Source organism: Lonchura striata, chromosome 3 (genome assembly GCF_046129695.1).
Source record: "Lonchura striata isolate bLonStr1 chromosome 3, bLonStr1.mat, whole genome shotgun sequence".
NCBI classification, from domain to species: Eukaryota; Metazoa; Chordata; class Aves; order Passeriformes; family Estrildidae; genus Lonchura; species Lonchura striata.
The window spans coordinates 57,105,339-57,122,943 of NC_134605.1; the positions used below are offsets into that span (position 1 = coordinate 57,105,339).

Below are 17,605 nucleotides of genomic sequence, written 5' to 3' on the forward strand. Positions count from 1 at the left end.
CGGAGGAAATCCCGCCAGCGGTTCTGGGGGACGGGGGGCATTTTACTGAGGTCCCCCAAAAATCCCACCTCAAAAAACAACCCGACGCACCCACTGAGGGCTCGTCGCCCAAATCCCCCTCACCCCTCCTCCCTCCGTGCCCACACCATCGCACCCCCCGGTTGCATCAGCCGGCGCTGCCTCCCCACGTGCGCCTCTTACCGGGCGGCCGCCGCCGCGCCGCCGGCCCGGGGGGGCGGCGCGCTCAGCCCGCGGCGCGGCGGGGGCGGCGCGGCGGGGAGCGCCGGGGCCGGGAGCGCCGGGGCCAGGCAGCGCCGCAGCGCCGCGCTCCTCATCCCTCCGCTGCTCCGGCAGCCGCGGCGGCGGGCGCGGGCAGGGGCGGCAGCGAGGCCGAGGGGCGGGCAGGGATGGAGCACCGCCTGCCCCCGCTCCCCGCCCCGCCGCTCCCCCGCTTTCGCTTCTGGGTTTGGTTTTTTTTTGTTGTTTTTTTTTTTTTTGCAAGAAAAAACTCCGTCCAAATCACCCCCGAACATCAGCTCCGACAGGCAGAAGGCAATAACTTCCTTCCTCCGCCCCCCGCAATGAAAAGCACCCAAAGTTTTTTGCATACTCAACGTTTATTAAAAATAGTATGAAATGGTCCCTGGGAGAAGTTACAATACTAGCAGAAGTCCCTTTTTTCTGGTTGGTTGGTTGGTTGTTGTCCCCTCCCTCCCAATTCCACTGATTGCATGAGATGCGAGTTAAACATTCTCCTAAAGCCGTTTAAACAAATCTAGATGTGCGCCCACAGATTTACCTTCTATCCGTATTTACAATACTTTACAAGCTATATTAAATAAATATGGGCTCTGCTACACCTCGGCGTCTTAAATATGTACAACATTATTTTTCCGTCGGACTTTACTAGATAGATAAGGGTCCTATCACAGGGGGTGTGCTGACTGTAACAAGTATCCCTGTGGTACGAGCTAGTAAGTACCATGACCAACCAGCCCTCAAAATAACAATTCCTAGCCAATGCAAGATACGTGTGGTAAATAATTTAGTCAGTTCTAATAAATTCAAGTCCTCAAATCTTAGTCTACAAGTAATTAGCTGTACACTGATAACTTCAGTTTTTCCTCATGGTAACCAATGTAGTAAATAATCTGCTGTTCTGGAAGTACAGTGCTCTGTAACTGAGGGAAGTGATACATGGTTAGTAAAAATAGTATTCCAATGAAATTCCTTTGTATATTGATATGTTTAACTTGGTACTGGCTTTATCCATGTAATCTGAAAAATGTAAGCACCAAAAAAGAACGGTCACACAAGATGATCAGTGTAGATGTATCTAGGCTTTCCTTTCAGTACAATGTTTTCAAGTAACAGAATCCAAAGCTGTGCAACAAAGATGATGAAGGGAAGTGTAGACAGTATTGGAAAGCCTGTCCTTGCTCTAAACGGCAGCATTTATTCTATACAATATTTGCAAAAGAATGGAATGTATTCTCATTTTTAAGCTACTTTTTATTGTACATAAATTGTATTAGAGTCAGCACTGACTGATTTACAAAAGATATCTTTTACCTCTCTCTGTCAGGAAGAGTCACTTTCTGCTACAGGAAATGCACGCCCTGGGGACTGAAGCTTGTCACTCAACCAGCAGTATCACTGAACCACCCTATGGGCCAAACGTGCCCCACAATTAGTATTTCACCCAAGAATCTGGCCAAGCCTCATTCTCTCACAGGGTTACTCACACTGGGACTTGAACAAATGCCCAGCAGGTCACTGCACATAACACAGAGTTTTGTCTCAAACTACCCAGCAGCTTTCGACTGCTGGGAGCTGAGCTACAAGATACTCAGAAGATGATGTCACAAACGCCACCATCACTGGAGGTACCAAGACTGGTCTGGCCCTCTTGACAAGCATTGCAGCTCCCCTTCTAGTGCCAAAACCATTCCCCAGGCAAGGACTGTGTCACATCCACAGGTTCTCATAAAAAACCTCCACTGCCTGTCTTCTGCCTCCTACGCAGTTCCAGAAAGTAGAAGAGGCTTCAGACACAGAGCTATCAGCCTAGTACAAGTACTAGGACTAGATTTTCTTTAAAATGTAAGAAGCTTGCTCTAAAATAATGTAGCATATGTACTGGTCCCACACACTTGGAATCTGTCTGATGAAAAGTAACGTGCAAAAAAGTATGTGCAATTGCACACACAGCCTGTTGGTGTAATCACCAAAACCCTGCTCAGAAATCATCACAGTCACAGGAGCAGCTGCCCAGATAAATGCTCCTGCATGTAAGCAGAGTAATCATACAGGTATTTTGGATGCAGAACACTGGACACTAACTGGAAAGTCTAAATACCAAGGTTTCCAAATGATAAAATGGCTTAAGAATCAAATGGCATTACACCTGGTTCGATGGCAAGAATCAGGGGGTATCACACCTAAGAAAGGAAGAGATGTCAAGGTTGAGTAGAAGATGAGAAATTCACATGTGCTACAGAGACCCCAGACAGTGCACACGTGGCCTCTTTCTCATTGAGGATTCTAAACCATTTTTTAAAAGATACATTTTGCATCTATTTACAACATTATTGCAATACAATGCCTGATAGTGTAATATTACGGAAATACGTGATGCCAGTACTGATTGTCCTAGTACATATTCTGTCATGATAAGGCAGTACATCTAGAAATTATTGAAAGCATCAAGCAAAGCTACTTGAACTGAGACACTGAAATTTTTCCCTTAAAGACTGGACAATATTCTGCTGATTAGGAGATGGTACTCTCCACAGGTAGTCATTCAGTTTATCTGAATCACTATATGCAGTCAGATACGGGGTAAGTGCGTGTTTGCTGCTGGCAGACTTTGCAGGAGTACAGGAGACAGTTTTGCCACAGAACATTTCAGAAGGAACAGCATCTGTGTTACGCAGTTTAGGATCTGATTTCCTTGTTTCGTTCTGAGAAGTCTCCAAGTCAGATCCCTCATCTTCAGACTTTATTTCAACATAGTCATCATCATCCCCTTCTCCTTCTTCAGAATCTTTGAAATTCAAAAAATAGTTCTGAGTAGCCATCTGTGCTGTCAGAGGGGAGGCTCTGTTCACTCTCAGGACCTTTTGAGAATCCTGCAGAATCATATCTGAACAGTTTTCAGGGATCTGCTTTCTGATCTCTGGCCCTGTATATCCTGGAGCAACTCCAGGAGTTTGATGGCTGTTGAATCTAAAGTTCCTATTCAAATGGTGCCTTTTCTTATCAATTTCATTGTTATATACAATTGATTCTCCAGACCTGTTGACCACTATTGAGGACGAGGACTGCGACCTGCTGTATGCCTGTGGTTTTACACTGCTTACTCTCCTTCCCAGCGAGTTATAGATATGATCTTGATGTAAGTTTTCTTTGTTTGGTTGGCTTATAATGGCACTCCACCTCTGCGCTGGGACATGCAAACGGTTGGAAATCTGAAGGGAAGGCACTGAGCCAGCTGATGGCAACTGCTTTGAATTGCTTTTTGTACCAGCTTCTGTAAATGAGTTCTTGGACTTTGTGTCCTGGGATTCAGAACACGGAGAGAAGTCAGCCAGCTCACCATTACTGTACGTAGAATGCAAAAGCCAATCTTCTGCTCTTGAGCATTCACTGGCAGGCTGGCAATGGGGAGGACATGCGGCCACAGGTGTGGAAAACTTCCCAGCTGGTGGCTCCTCAGGAGCTGCCCCGGCTTCCTTTTGGACCTTAGGCGTACTGTCTCTGAAGACAATTTGGTCATAAAGCTGGGAATATTCAGCTATTCTGGCACCTAGAAAGAAGAGAGAATTAACTTAGCAGAGATGAGGAATCCATTTCAGTGAATCACACAAAAATTTAAAAATCTCAAAATGCTTAGTATTAGAATGCTCTTAGAGAAGAGCTTTCAGTTGTGTCAATACATTCGGCCTCTGCAAAGGGACATGAAACACTGGAGGCCTTTGCATCATATTTCAGTACACTTTGTTGAGAAAAAGAAGCATAAAATATCTTGCTACAGTGGGCAGTCATGCAGGACACAAAGCAGCATGTGGTTCCAATAATATGCTGCTTGTTTCATGTTAAAATGGAAAAGAACATTCTAAAAATGGCCTGGTAAATAAGATATTAAGGGACTTTTAAAAATATCACAAGAAGGCAAGAATTACATTCTGGTACATGGAGTCTGCTGGCGCCACATCTTCCATTTGTTTAAATTGATCATGGACAAAAATAGTTCCAGACCTGTTGCATATCCATGACTTTGCACATTCATTAGCTGATAGAAGGATTATCAGCTCTCTCTTATCTGAACACATTCCTTATGCTTAAGGGTATGATTCTGAATGGTATCTGAGCAAATATGTTTGACTTGTTAGAAGGCAGACTGAAAAAACACTGGTTTAGTCAAACTCTAAAGATCACACTATTAAAGGAAATAACTGCTTTTTTGTAGGGAGGCCAATAGTGCTTCAGGCATGATTTCTACTTCTAGCCTCAGTCAAATTGCTCTTTCCTGACACTGCCCTGGTATTTCTTCCCAAAGTCATCAAGTAACGAGAAACGAGATATAAAGGATCATTAATGTTAAACCAGTCTGAGAAAATTCATTTTAGTTGTAAAACAGAAAATACTATCCTGATACTCAATGACCAAGGTGAGAAAAATTCATAGTCTTCCAGTTCAGAACACAAAGTTCTGAAAGTTACTGAAGAAATGTATCTGTACAGAAATGTTTGTAACATACCAATAGCAGGACCTCCTTGTTTCTTCTCCTCCAGAATAGCAGCAAGATCTTTGTGTTTCAGTTTCTGTTGCCTGCTAGCTGGCTGTTCCTGCTCTGGACTTTTAACTTTCAAAAGCTGGTTAGCCTTCTTAATTTTTTGGCTGTACTGCCTTGCCATCATAAAAACTCTGTTCTTTGTTTTATCCATGACAACCAAGTCATTTTCCATGCCCTCTGCAGGTGTGCTGGACAGAACACTATTGGCAGGCTCATATGGACTATCTGCAAAATGCATCTCACTGGAGAAGGAAGATCTGTTCAAATTCATAAAAGAGCTCCCCTTGCATGGTGTAGTGTCTTCAAGCCTAAGATTAGCCTCACTTATGGTGGCAGCCCTGGGCTTTACAGTTTTAGGGAAAATAGGAGTTTCTGGCAGAGAGAGAGTAGACAGTGAGTACTCTACATCTTTACTCAGTTCAGGTGTGCTACCAGCATGCAGCCTTTCCTGCATGTCATCTTTACAAACAGGAAAGGCTGCAAGGACACGGTCTCTTGTCTTTTCCTCATTTTTCTTGATGTAGTTCTCCAGATCATTCCAAATCTCATCTACTTCTTCTGAGAGTTTATCTGCTGCAGATTTATGTGACAGCGAGTCAGAGTTGGAGGAGCTATCGACTAAGCTCAAGTAGTCATTGTCAAGGGGAACACGATGGTAAGGACTTTCATCTTCACTGAACTGCAGACTCTCCTCAGAAACAAAATGTCGTAGATTGTCGCAATATGCAAAGTCTTTTTCCAAAAAACTCCTCCTTTTAGAGGATTTCAATGGGTCACATTTAAAATTCAATAGAGATGTTTCTGGAAGCCGTATGGTGTCATAGATGTTGTCTTCAACAATTCTGAGCTCATCCAAACTTGAAGTTGGTGCTTCTTTACTGAGCAATATCTCCTCCCTGCTAGCATGAATTGAGGTCCTCTTTTGATTTGCTGTTTTCTTTTTGGAAGTTGAATCTGAGCTGCTTTTATTTTCAACCTCATACAGAGAATCTCTAGCTGATCTCCGAGGACCATGTCCTGTCTCCTCCCTTCTTGTCAGACCCATCAGCTTTAAGTCTTCATAGCTTATATTATCATAAACATGTTCAATATCATCAATAGTCAGCTCCTCCGAAGATTCAGGATACGCATTCCTACTGCTCCCCTCTGCTATCTTCACTTCCCTTCGAGAGCAACGCTCTCCTGTTTTATACCTGGGGCTGGCTGGGCACGTGTTGCTTTCACCAGCACTACTGGCCCGTCTAACAATTTTGTGACGACTGGGACTGGAAGTCTCATTTTGATGTGCTTGCCCCAAGTGCCAGCTGCATGGACGGCCAGAAGAACCCCTCCTTTCTCCACCAGGAGCTGAACTTGTGCTGGATGTAGACTCTGATGGTACAAACATCTGGTAATCATCTTCATCATCTTCATTCTCATAAGGTGGGCGCCGGCTGGGGAACAATGCCTGCCTGATCTGATGGTCTGTCCAGATGTTTCTGACAGAGGTACTTCCCCCCAGGATATTCATGATCAGAGAATTGCTCTGGGGTGTGCTGAACTGTCTAGGAGACTGCGGCTGTCGAGCGGTGCAGGAAAATGGAAGATCAGTATTCAACTGCATTGACTCTTCATCTGAAGGGTCCTTGGAGTTCTGTGGAGATTTGAAATTTGCATGTAACATTAGCATATCCCTGTAATAATACAGCAATTCCCTCTTTTCACAGGACTGCCATAGCACCAGTCTGTCCTGCAGCAGAGAATCATGTGGAGATGGGCAGGGCAAGTGCTCTCTCTCAACAGAGAGTGAGGGATCCAAGGTGGCAGTGCCAGACTACTTTACCTCCTAATCCTCCCCATGGCTCAGAGTTCACCCTCAGTGTTTAATAACATCTTACTTCAAATACAAGACAGTAGCTTATGTTAATGCATGAGTAAAGGCAAATTTGTTTGGCAGGAGCTACATTAAACCTTTTATGCTAACCCTGCAGTTTCACAGTTGGATTAAGCTAATCTGACTCTGGGCTTGTGCCAAAAGTTTTGTCCTTCTCCTTTTCCTTGCCTCTAACCGCAGCAGAAAGTAATCTTACGCTCTCTAGCACATGTCACTGAAAATGTCTTTTTCTTTTTAGTGTAAGTTTTCATCCAGATCTAATTTACAGCAAGGCCACGTGCTCTCTAATGCCAACATAAAGGATGCTTTAGATATTGCTGGCCAGAGTCTGGGGGAGAGAGGGAAACATAATTCCTTTTGTCTTAATGCTGATTGGTTTAGTTAGTTACTTGTTTTTCCCAGCCCCCAAAGGAAATAGTCTTTTGTCATAGACATGAATATTTTAATGATATGAACATTGATACATGACATAAACAGAAGATGATGTATCTGTCAACCTAGGGAAAACAGATTTCTTTGAGCTACCTATAATGCATAGCACAATAGAAGTAAAAACGAATGATTACTTACTTGCATTTCACATTTATTGAGATTGAGACTTCTCCGTTTTTCAACATTTTCAGAAGCTTGACTATTAAGTCTTTTTCTTCCCCCTTTTGATTTCTGCAGTGAGTTTTGCTGTGATTTTAAAGAAAAAGATGTGAGGGGTAATAAAACCTACAGTTCTTTGTACAGTCTGGTTCAGAGGAATTACTAGGAGCTACAACATGTCAAGGACTTATACTGGGAGATGAAATAGCTTATGAGTCGCTAGCACTGCCACAAGAATTACTCGGAGCTTATAAAACCTGTAAAAGTATCATTGCAACATCTAGTAGTAACCACTAAGCTAACTGTATCAATTTTTTGGTGGCATTTTTTGTGCTTACTCATTCTTTCATTCTTAGTTATGGTGTCAAGATGGGAAATTACAAGACACTGCACTACACTGGTACAAGATATTATTTTATGAAATATTTATAATGCAAATAGTGTAATTTCAAAGAGGAAATGCAGTCAACTTCAAAAAGAATCTCAATAACTGGTTTCATACAATTCACAAAATAGATGACCCACACAACAATATTACCTCAGTATCAACTAAATCAAATAAACTGAAAATCTAGATTCTTTAATACAGCTACATTTTGAAGTTGGATTTTTAGTCTTTCAAAGGAACTACATATGTGTGGAAACATCATATTGAGTAAGAAAAAGCTACCATCTGTGCAGTAGTAAGAGATATAGACTATCATTTTCATAAATCCTACTCAAAATTTCTCATATTCAAGTTCACACATCCGTAGCTACTGCCAGAGGCTCACAGATCAAGAAACATCCCATCACATGCAGCAATGTCTGAATCTTAATATAATATTCAAGTCATTGCTTTGAAGGCACTACCTCTGTATGAGGCCTAAAAAGGTTTTTGCATGCCATCAGCATCAGGAAAAGCCAGTTGTGTGCAACAGGTAAAACTTTTTTGTAACAACCAGGTTGGAAGTCTGCAAAGGACTAAGTGAAATTCAAGTAATGGGAATTTCTCCCTCTCTATAGGGGCTTTTACTTCTTCTCTGTTAAAATACAAGTGAGTATTGTGTGAAGCTTACATAAAAATGTTTCTACGGAGAGGAAGTTGTAAATATTTGCAATGCATTCCTGCCTCTTTTACATATAATTTTAATGCTTCTTCCATTCTCCTCAGGAAAAAATAATTTATTTTTCCCCCTCTTTTTCCTACCTGTTCAGACTCTTCTTCATCATCAGCATCAATCAGTTCTGTAGCAGAAGTCTGAAGAGTCTCATCATGATCACTACTGTAGGCTGGTTCAATAGACTCTTGAAACTGGCTCTCCAGCCCACTGGATTCCAGCGAAACCTTTTTCCTGGAATTCAGCAGCACTTCACTTGATCCTAGTTTGGTGGCTTGAGATAACAGGGCTCCTTCAATGCCCATCCGCTAAAAAAAAAATAATTATGAAACTTTGATTAAAATTTTATAGAGATACTATATTTTAGTAAGATTCTCTTATATCAGATTTACAGACAATATTTAACCTACAGTCAGTTAGCTGCACCAAAATGAGATTTATAAAGAAATAAGTACAACAACCAGTACTTTCCATATAATATTTAGAATTGAAAAAATATATGCAAAAGACCCCATTCACATCGAATCCTGGGCTTCAATATTATGGCATGACAATTAAGTAATATCTAATGTACTCTGTTTATAATACACACACACTTTTAAAAAATTCCATCCTAAATAAAACCTTAAGACCTAAAATTCAAAATGAGACCTTCAAACTGCACTGAATAAAAATTCTTACAGAAAATGTAAAACTTAGAAATGCTCATTACAATCTGCTTAACCTGCATGTTCTCTGTTTGGTGACATATCATTATACATGTATACACACACACACACACACACACATATATATATATATATATATTTCTCAGAGTAAGTTGAAATTTTGCAGTCTTATTTAATAAATGCAAATATAATATGACCCAAAGATTAAAAACTATTTTTACACACTGCACTTCCTTGATTCTAGAGATATTTTTAAGTATCTTATAGCACTAGTAATTGATTGGACTGTATTACAAACCACAATGGGTCGGTGATTTTTTCTTTATTAAATGTTCTCAAACTAGTAAGCTGTATTTCTACTTCTTTCATTCCAGTAATCTTATTTGACATGCTAAATAACATTTATGCATTTGTCTTCATTCTCAAGATCAACACAACCAAGATGATGGAGATTCTCTAGTAAATACTGTGCTCTAAAGTTATATGAACGGGCTAAAACAAGGAATTTAAGAAATTACTTACCTTCTGCATATCTGGGCTTACATCTGAAAACAAAAACACATCAATGAATAATCAAACTGGTGTCAGGCTATGCCCGTTTCAATGCGACCCCAATTATGAATTCCCCAAAGAGGGTTGAATGCAGCAGCAATTGAACAATCAGACTATATAGGATTTCTGATAAAGCAGAGACAGCATGAGCTTTACCAGAGTTCCACCTGAGGTCCTGATTTTGCAGCACTGCTATGATTTGAGGAACTGTTTACAACCACCAAGACTTGGTGTGTTCAGTTCCTAGGATGTTTACAGGACCAATCTGCACGTGTGGAAAAGCAGATATTAGATTTAAACACAAACATTTTGGGTTTTTTTGGTTTTTTTTTTTTTTCTTCCCAAAATTCCTCTTCCTCCCACTAGTGTATTTAGGGACGGTTACAAGAAAAAAGAATCTGTCTTCAGTTGTTTTACAAAGCACAGGAGCACCAGGTTAGTAAACAGTACACAAAGTATCTTACCATTTGACTTCAAAACTTTATGGACTCTAGACGAGGGTTCTGAAAAAGAGAACAATGTGTTTACCCACTGTGGCATTCCAAAGAAAGCTATAGGCATCCTGGAGAACTCTTTTTTTAACATGCATATAAAAATTTTAATTTCTGAGCCCACACAGTGAAGCCAGATTTTAATTTCTTTATTTCAAAATTTCCTCACAAAGAAGATTTGTTGAAATGTCAAATCTACAGCTGTTACCAAAGCGCATATTTGTTTCTTAATGCAATAGCAGTAGCCCTCCATTCATTAAGGCACACTAAAATTTTTATCCCATGCAAAGATTCCTGCTTTCAAAAGACCTTATCACCTCTGTTACTGTTCTGCAGTGTTAGAGGTTTTCTATTAGAATTATGCATAAGGTACCAAAGTCTTAGATGTGCTTAGAAAGTGTAAGTAGCTGAAGATTACATAGGAAGCTCTTTGATCAGTATTTTGTATTCTTCCTTTCACAGAAAGAGCAGCACCAATGCAACAAAGGTGTGCAAACCCCCAGAAACAATGGAAAACGTACTTTCAAACATAATTAGAACTTGACTGCTTTTCAGGCACAAATGCTGCTGTATGTTAAATCATTACATCAATGTCCTCATGAGCCTTGTTCAAGCCATTCCCAATATACAATGTTACACACCAAACTGGAAAGGTCTTTAAGGAGACAAAGAGGGGAACACAGGGACTGCAAGAAGTGACCCAACTACAAAGACATTGATAGTGTCTTTGAGAGTAATTATGGTAGATGTTTGAGCTAGGAGGGCAAAAAAAGCCCAGAGTCAGCAAAGCCACCTCTCAAATCTCTATTATTCATAAGGCAAACATGGCACTATGTCTAGATAACAATCATGTTTTGAAATAATAAGCCCATCATAATCAGGATGGACTACTTCTGAGACAAGAATAACTGCAGTAAGGGAGGATGTCAGACTTAAATAATGTGACTGGCTTTCCTGCATATGCACTTTAATCTATTAGAGAGTACCAACTGTTCTTTATATATATCCACCATTACAAATGTATATTCCTTAAATTAAATGCAAACAGTAGATAAAAAAAAGAAATTACAAGAACAACAAATGGTTTATAAGATACTTCATCCACATTGGGAGATACTGTGCCATGTTAAATCTGCCAGGAGTGCAGATTAGAAAACAATTCCATGTACCCAGCCTAACCCACCACTAAAACCTGTGGGAATCCAGGGCTTCCCTCTGGCTGCCTTGGAAGGCCTGGGACCCTGGCAGGGGGTCAGGAACCCCCCTGTACAGAGCCCCAAGAAACACTGTCTCTGATCTCTGTCCATGGAAAAGAGTTTTCAATCTTACAGGATGAATTACAAGCTCTGAGTGATTGATATAAGTAATAATTAAGTGTGGCATGGGTGCAAAGGTAAAATTTTAGGATTCTAGATTAGGGGTTCAAAGGGCACAGGATGGAGGAAATTGGGTGTGTCTTGTCCTTTTTCTCCTTCTTCATGCCCTCCATATTTCACTGTAGTGTTGGCATTTTTCTATTTGTTTAGGCTGGGGACACACTGTTCAACGTAGATGATAGATATTGGCACATTATTGTAAATACAGCACAGGTAGTTTCTGGTATTTAATGTTTGTAACATCCCACTGAGGGCAGAGCCCCACACGCTGCCCTGCAGGACAGACCTGCAGCGGGGCAGCAGAACATGTTATGGATAAGCAAGAATAAACTACCTTGAACCCCAGCACAGAGGAATTATGACTTCTTTGGCAACGGGGCAGAAAGACACAGACTTTCTACAATCTCGGAATCATCAACACCACAAATTCCAACAAAAACCTTTTGTCATCTAGGGTGTAAATGAGTTTATTCACCTGATTTCCGTCTCACTCTGTGAGGAGCAGTGCCTTCCTTAGGCTGGTATGATGATTTCGTTTCTCCCTCAGGGCTATAGTGGAAGCCTGGGTGATCTGTGGAACAAGCAGAGGCACAGGGAATAAGAGAGTGACAAGGATGGCACTTCACACACCTTGTAAGCTCTCTTTGGAGGCAGTGCCATCATCCCTTTATGCCTTATACAGTTGCACCCCATCAGAGTCTGAAGCTACAGAAGCAAGACATGCTGCTGCAGGGCAGCTGTTACCCAGGCAGCCATGGGAATGCTTTACCCATGTAGCTGTGCCTGGCTCCAGAGGGCTAACCCAGGAACAATTACCCACCACCATCATGTTTGTTTGCCAGTTTCTCAGTCAGAGCCTTCCCAACAAACTCTACAGGATCTGCATCTAATTTTGCCTTTTTCAGCAGGGTCAAAATTCAAGGAACCTAAGCCTGGCCTTCTTCCATCTCAGATGACATCAACAGCTAAAGCCAAAATTTTGAAGATGGTTTTATTAATTTTTAGAACAAAAGTGAAAAAGAACCAACTTACATATGGCATCCATTTCAAGAATTGCCTGCTTGGCCTGGAAGAGAAAAAGTAACAAATGAAGGAGTTAAAACTGTTAGTAGCAGGACAAGTTGTATTGCATATTACAGATAATAGTGAGCTTATATGCAAATAATAACAATTTTAATTTGGGAACTAATAAATATGGTTAGCAGCATTTTTTTTTGTTTATTTGTTTTTTTTGTTTTCTCTGTATATTGGACATATTACACATGGGGAGGAAAATTTTGGGTGGCAGGAACTCACCAGAGTTTATCTCCAGGTCTGCACAAAAAACTGTTTTTCACTTTACCAAGACTCTGTCTTGCGTGCCCACCTCTGCACAGGCGGTGCAAGGAGAGGAAGAGTGTGTGTCAAAGACATAATTTGGTTTAAGTAAGATTGATGCAGGATAAAGAGCATCTCCTGATTGTTTAAAATTTGTCCCTTTTTTTAAATAGGAAAAAAATTCCGGATGTTTTACGAAGAATATCAGCTACTACATAAAAAAATAATCGAAACTGAAATATCCTGTCTAAGAGGCTTGCCCTTCTACAGGTGCAGTTTGGTAATTTTCCACCAGGCGTCACATGTGGACTACTATTGCATTCTCCAGAAGCTGGGCAGACAGAAGCCTCACAACAAGCTATTACTGGTTCAACAGGAAAAAAAATTAAATGTACAGATAACTTCAAAGATGTATTTCGTTAGACTTTTCTCAAGTGAAGTTATTTCTCTGAGCAGAAAATATTTTTGGTGTCACTTTTTTTTTACAGATAAAAAAAATTGAGTAAGAAGTAAGGAAAAAATTCTAGAAAGGCCAAGATCATGTTGTATTTTTTTTAACAACATAATAAACTGAAATTAGTATTTGCAGTCTAAGTATGATACTAGCATAAGCATTATACCTTCAATAGACTTTGTTAACAAAAAGAGAAGAGGAGAATTAGCAATAGGACTTGCTAGGGGTTTTTTTCTTCCACTAAGTCTCTTTTTGTCGCACTGTTGAAAATGCATGTTAGTACAGTATGGTGCATGTCAGTCACAGGTAACATTTTTTAGCCATTACAGCATAAAACTGAGTGAAAAAGCAGTCAGGGAAACTGGAAAACCAAGAATAAACTCAGTGTGAAAAAAAACTCTTTCCACACCAGTCAATGCCTGCTGTGTCTTGGCAAGAATTAATGAGAGTTAACCCCCTTTGAGAGGTGCTGTATGTTACACTGGGAGACATCACCTGAAGCTGTATGACTGGATTTCATAAATAAGGGGAGGAGATTTCCTCATTCCAAGATATTACAGCTATGAATATGATATCAGTGCCTCATTTTTTCTGGCATAAAACTCTATAGCTGTCGCATCAAAAAGGGCCAGATGTCCCAGCTAAGGATGCTGGGTTGAGGATGGGTGTGTGTAGTTGCAGTGAAGAGTGTTCTGCCAATGGCTTCACTGCTACTATACATAACCAAGACTGATTAAATTTAAGAAAACCTATACTACTGCAAATAGTGCATCCCAGTGATCTGCAGACAGGCAAAATCAAGCTAAAATGTGCTCCTAGAGTAAAGCTTTCTGACATTGCACCTCCATTACTTATGTCTTGGCAAACAAATGCTACTAACCCATTGTTCTACTCCCATACCAAGCCCTGCGGATAATTGTAGTGGAACTTTCCCATAAATTCTGAGTAACTTTTAAAGATATAAGAAAACAATACATTAATTAACATCCTGAAGTCTAAACTCTCTGTATATTGCATGCATCTTGCAGTAAACAAGAGTGTTTTAAGTTACTACCCATACAAGGAGATTTCTTGTGATTTTGTTTGTGGTTGTTTGGCTTTTGTTTGCTTAGTGTTTGGTTTTGCCTTTTTTTTTTTACCTTGGCAGGAATTTTAGCAGGATGATTTTCTAGAATTAACCTCTTCAAGTGAAGAATCCAAAGGCGCTTGTCTTGCTGCGACTTTGCCTGATAAAAAAATTGAGCACCATGAGAAAATGCATTCCTGCACTATGCAGAGCCATAAACACATGAGCCACGTTACCCAGTGGGCAGGGAGATTTCTGTGGTACCTGGACTGTATGTTGCATCTTAGGATTTTTGTAATGGAAGACACTAAAGCTAAGTGGTTCCTTTGGTATTACTTCAACAAGCATCAGGTTTCCACACTGCAATGAAGAGAGGAAACAATGTGAATCGCAGAGGACTTTTAGGAAGACCTGTAGGCAGCACATTACGACCTGCTCTCTGACATACCAGTATGTGAGCTTTGTATGCAAACATTTCATCTCTCTTTTTTGTAATTAGCAGCATCTTGTCGAAGAGGAACAATGTGCGCTCATTTTTGGCTCGCTGAATGCGGAACGTTCCTTCTAACACCAGCTCCCCATAACTCGTGAGGTCTGGCCCTTTCCAGTTAGTGAGCAAACTCTGTATCTCCTGCAACAGGTCAAAGAACAACAATCAAAATTAATTTCAGAGATTCTGTTGAAACAAAAGACCCAAAAAATCTGCTGAGGCCATTCCTATATAATGTTTAGCATCCAACAGCAGAAAGTCACCAGACACCAATCCTGAGGCTGTCAGGTTATATATAACATTGCAGCCAGGTGCTTGGAGGCTCACTGCAAAGCCCCCACTAAAACATGCCCTGAGTTCTGGTTACTGCCTCTACATGGACCCAGCAAAGAGCCTTGAACTCCCTGGGGCAGCCTGTAATGAAAGAGCACAACCTCTGCTCCCCTTGCTCCCAGAGATGGAAAATCTTTTGTAATTCAGTCATCAGTCTCTCTCATGCTCTCCTTCATGTCCCCAACCAATCCCTCTTAACATTTCCCTCTCATTCCTGGGTATCCTCCTGAAGCTGTGTGGTCTCCCAGCGTGTGAATTATAGTGCTATGTCCATGTCCTATAGGTCCATCACAGAAGACACTTCTGTGAGGTGTTTGGATTGAAGAGATGATTCCCAGAAGACTAAAGGACCACAAGTTATTCCGTTAACTGAACATCTGAATATTTGCTTGTATATTAATGATTTGTGTAGATACCACAGATATTTCTCACCTTATTTATTATTTAGGGAAAAAAAAGAGGTTGGAGAAACATCTAAGAACATTTTCACAAGACTGTGTCACTTAGCTATGGCTATTCTGTTTCCTTAAACACCTTGTGTTTTCCGTCAATGGCAATGGCATAGGACTTAAGCACAGGAAATCCAATTCTAAAATCAGGCTAAACTTTTAACTAGGAAACTCTTTCAAAACATCCATTGGACTTTAAACCTGGCAGCATTAGTAAAGCAGGTACAGATTGCCTCATCCTAGGTTGGCCACTCTAGGACATTAGACTTTAATAGAGCTTTCAGCTAGAAAACATTTTCTAGCTAGCAGTCCATTTGAAGTACCAATGCAGGCTAAAGCATTCAGAGGAATAAAACCCCAAAGCAGCCCACTTTGGCTGTTAAAAAAAAAAAAAAGTTGTTAAAAAAAAAAAAAAAGGCAAAAAAAGAGATTTTTTTAAAAGTTGAATTGTATCAGATCTCTCCAGGAGCTTGTAAGTAAGTCAGGATACAGCACAGGGATCAAGCCCACCACTCTTGAGGGACACTTAGTGCAGGAACTGCTGCTGCAGTATGTGCAGACCACATTGCGGTGTGAGAACCTACAGAAGGCCTATCCCTACAACTGCAGAAACAGGTTTTACTTTTTTAAGAGGGAACCATGAACATAAACATTTTCCACAAACCCATACATTTGCCAGCTGAGCTCAATAAATTTAAAAAAAAAGCTTTTGTTTTTTCCAAAAGCATTTAACCCCTATTTATTTCTGAATATAATTACTCAGATTTATAGCAAACTGTTGTTAAAAGTCATTAGAATGCATTTCCAGCAATATGTGGCAAAGGTTACCTTGCTGCAGGCAAGACATTGTAAAACGTTCTGAACACATAAACAACAGAAGCACAAAAAATAAACAATCATTAAAAAACCCCAAAATAGAAAAAAGAAAACCACAAAAAGTGTGAATAAATTTTATGTATGTTTTAAAAAATGGGCAAAGAATTACATGATATTGATTTCTGAAATGGGATAAGCTTATTACTCCCTTTTATAAGCTAAAAAACCCCCGCAATTTTCTTAAAGCGATGTAAATATTGAAAATGTAACATAAAAATGTGATTCACTGGGAACCTGGAAACAGAATGAGAGCATAAATTCTAAAAAAGGGCTCACTCCTTGCTCTTGATGACAAAAATTACTCAGTGTGTAGCTTTTGTTTCTTCTCTCCAAAAAATCTTCATTTGAGGTGAAGCTAGAGTTTTTCCAAGTATCATGTTTCTAGCAACTGATAATGAGTTTTCTAAAACCTAAGAGGAAAGTACTTAAACAAGAATCAGCAAAAGAAATGCCTCAAAACAAAATTAATCAGCACAAAGGGAAGAAATCGGAAACCACAGGATTTCTGAACAAAGCCATGCCCTAGGGTTGTACAGCAGTGCAGTACAATTGAGGGAAAGGAAGAAAGAAGAGTTATCTTAAGTTCCATATTACTGCAAAATAAATGCTTTACAGGATGCTGCTTGTAGGTTAGAGATGTCTGAGATTTTCCTGCAGCAGTTATGACCATGGTTTCCAAGATCAAACAGCCACAGGCATGCTCAACAGGAGTCTAAATTATGACTGACAAAGATTAAAAGAAAAGATAAACCAAAAAATGTTAATTGCATATATATTGACAAAACCAGCTCACAAACACTCATGAAATCTCTCTGGGAACTCACTTGGAGCCTGATGGCATGTTCATGTTTCCTCTTCATGTCATTTATATGCCATGCCACTCTCTGCATGGTATCTATGGCATCCAGCACCACATCATAGCCCTCAGTGTCCTTGTCAAGGTGGTTTTCTATTTCCTAAGACAAAGAGAAAAAACAGAGTCCCCTTATTCCTAAGTGAACTTTTCCAGTCGAATGCAATACTGTGTTTTTATCTGCACTGTTTTGTCTGTGCACCACAATCACTTGAAGGCAACGTTCCTGCCTTTGTTAGTAATGTGTGTTGCTATCAATTTGATTAATGCAAGATGACAAACTGAATCAAGCCTTTGGGGTCAGTTTAGCAGCAAGGC

At 40.3% G+C, this 17,605-nt stretch overlaps 1 protein-coding gene across 6 annotated transcripts in view; it reads right to left on the reverse strand.

Moving 5' to 3' along the window:
• Positions 1-1,491: 1,491 nt before the first annotated feature.
• PLEKHG1 (pleckstrin homology and RhoGEF domain containing G1) overlaps positions 1,492-17,605 on the reverse strand; it is a 122,122-nt gene continuing 106,008 nt past the window's right edge. For all 6 annotated transcript variants that reach the window (XM_021540616.3, XM_021540612.3, XM_021540619.3 and 3 more), the window contains 12 exons: positions 17,259-17,390; positions 14,735-14,917; positions 14,551-14,646; positions 14,360-14,446; positions 12,482-12,515; positions 11,925-12,020; positions 10,047-10,085; positions 9,553-9,575; positions 8,452-8,670; positions 7,242-7,349; positions 4,763-6,431; positions 1,492-3,808 (listed from right to left, as the gene is read on the reverse strand). In XM_021540616.3, the coding sequence (XP_021396291.2) occupies positions 2,706-3,808; positions 4,763-6,431; positions 7,242-7,349; positions 8,452-8,670; positions 9,553-9,575; positions 10,047-10,085; positions 11,925-12,020; positions 12,482-12,515; positions 14,360-14,446; positions 14,551-14,646; positions 14,735-14,917; positions 17,259-17,390 (3,789 nt within the window). In that variant the 3' untranslated portion in view covers positions 1,492-2,705. The remainder of the gene's footprint in view (positions 3,809-4,762; positions 6,432-7,241; positions 7,350-8,451; positions 8,671-9,552; positions 9,576-10,046; positions 10,086-11,924; positions 12,021-12,481; positions 12,516-14,359; positions 14,447-14,550; positions 14,647-14,734; positions 14,918-17,258; positions 17,391-17,605) is intronic.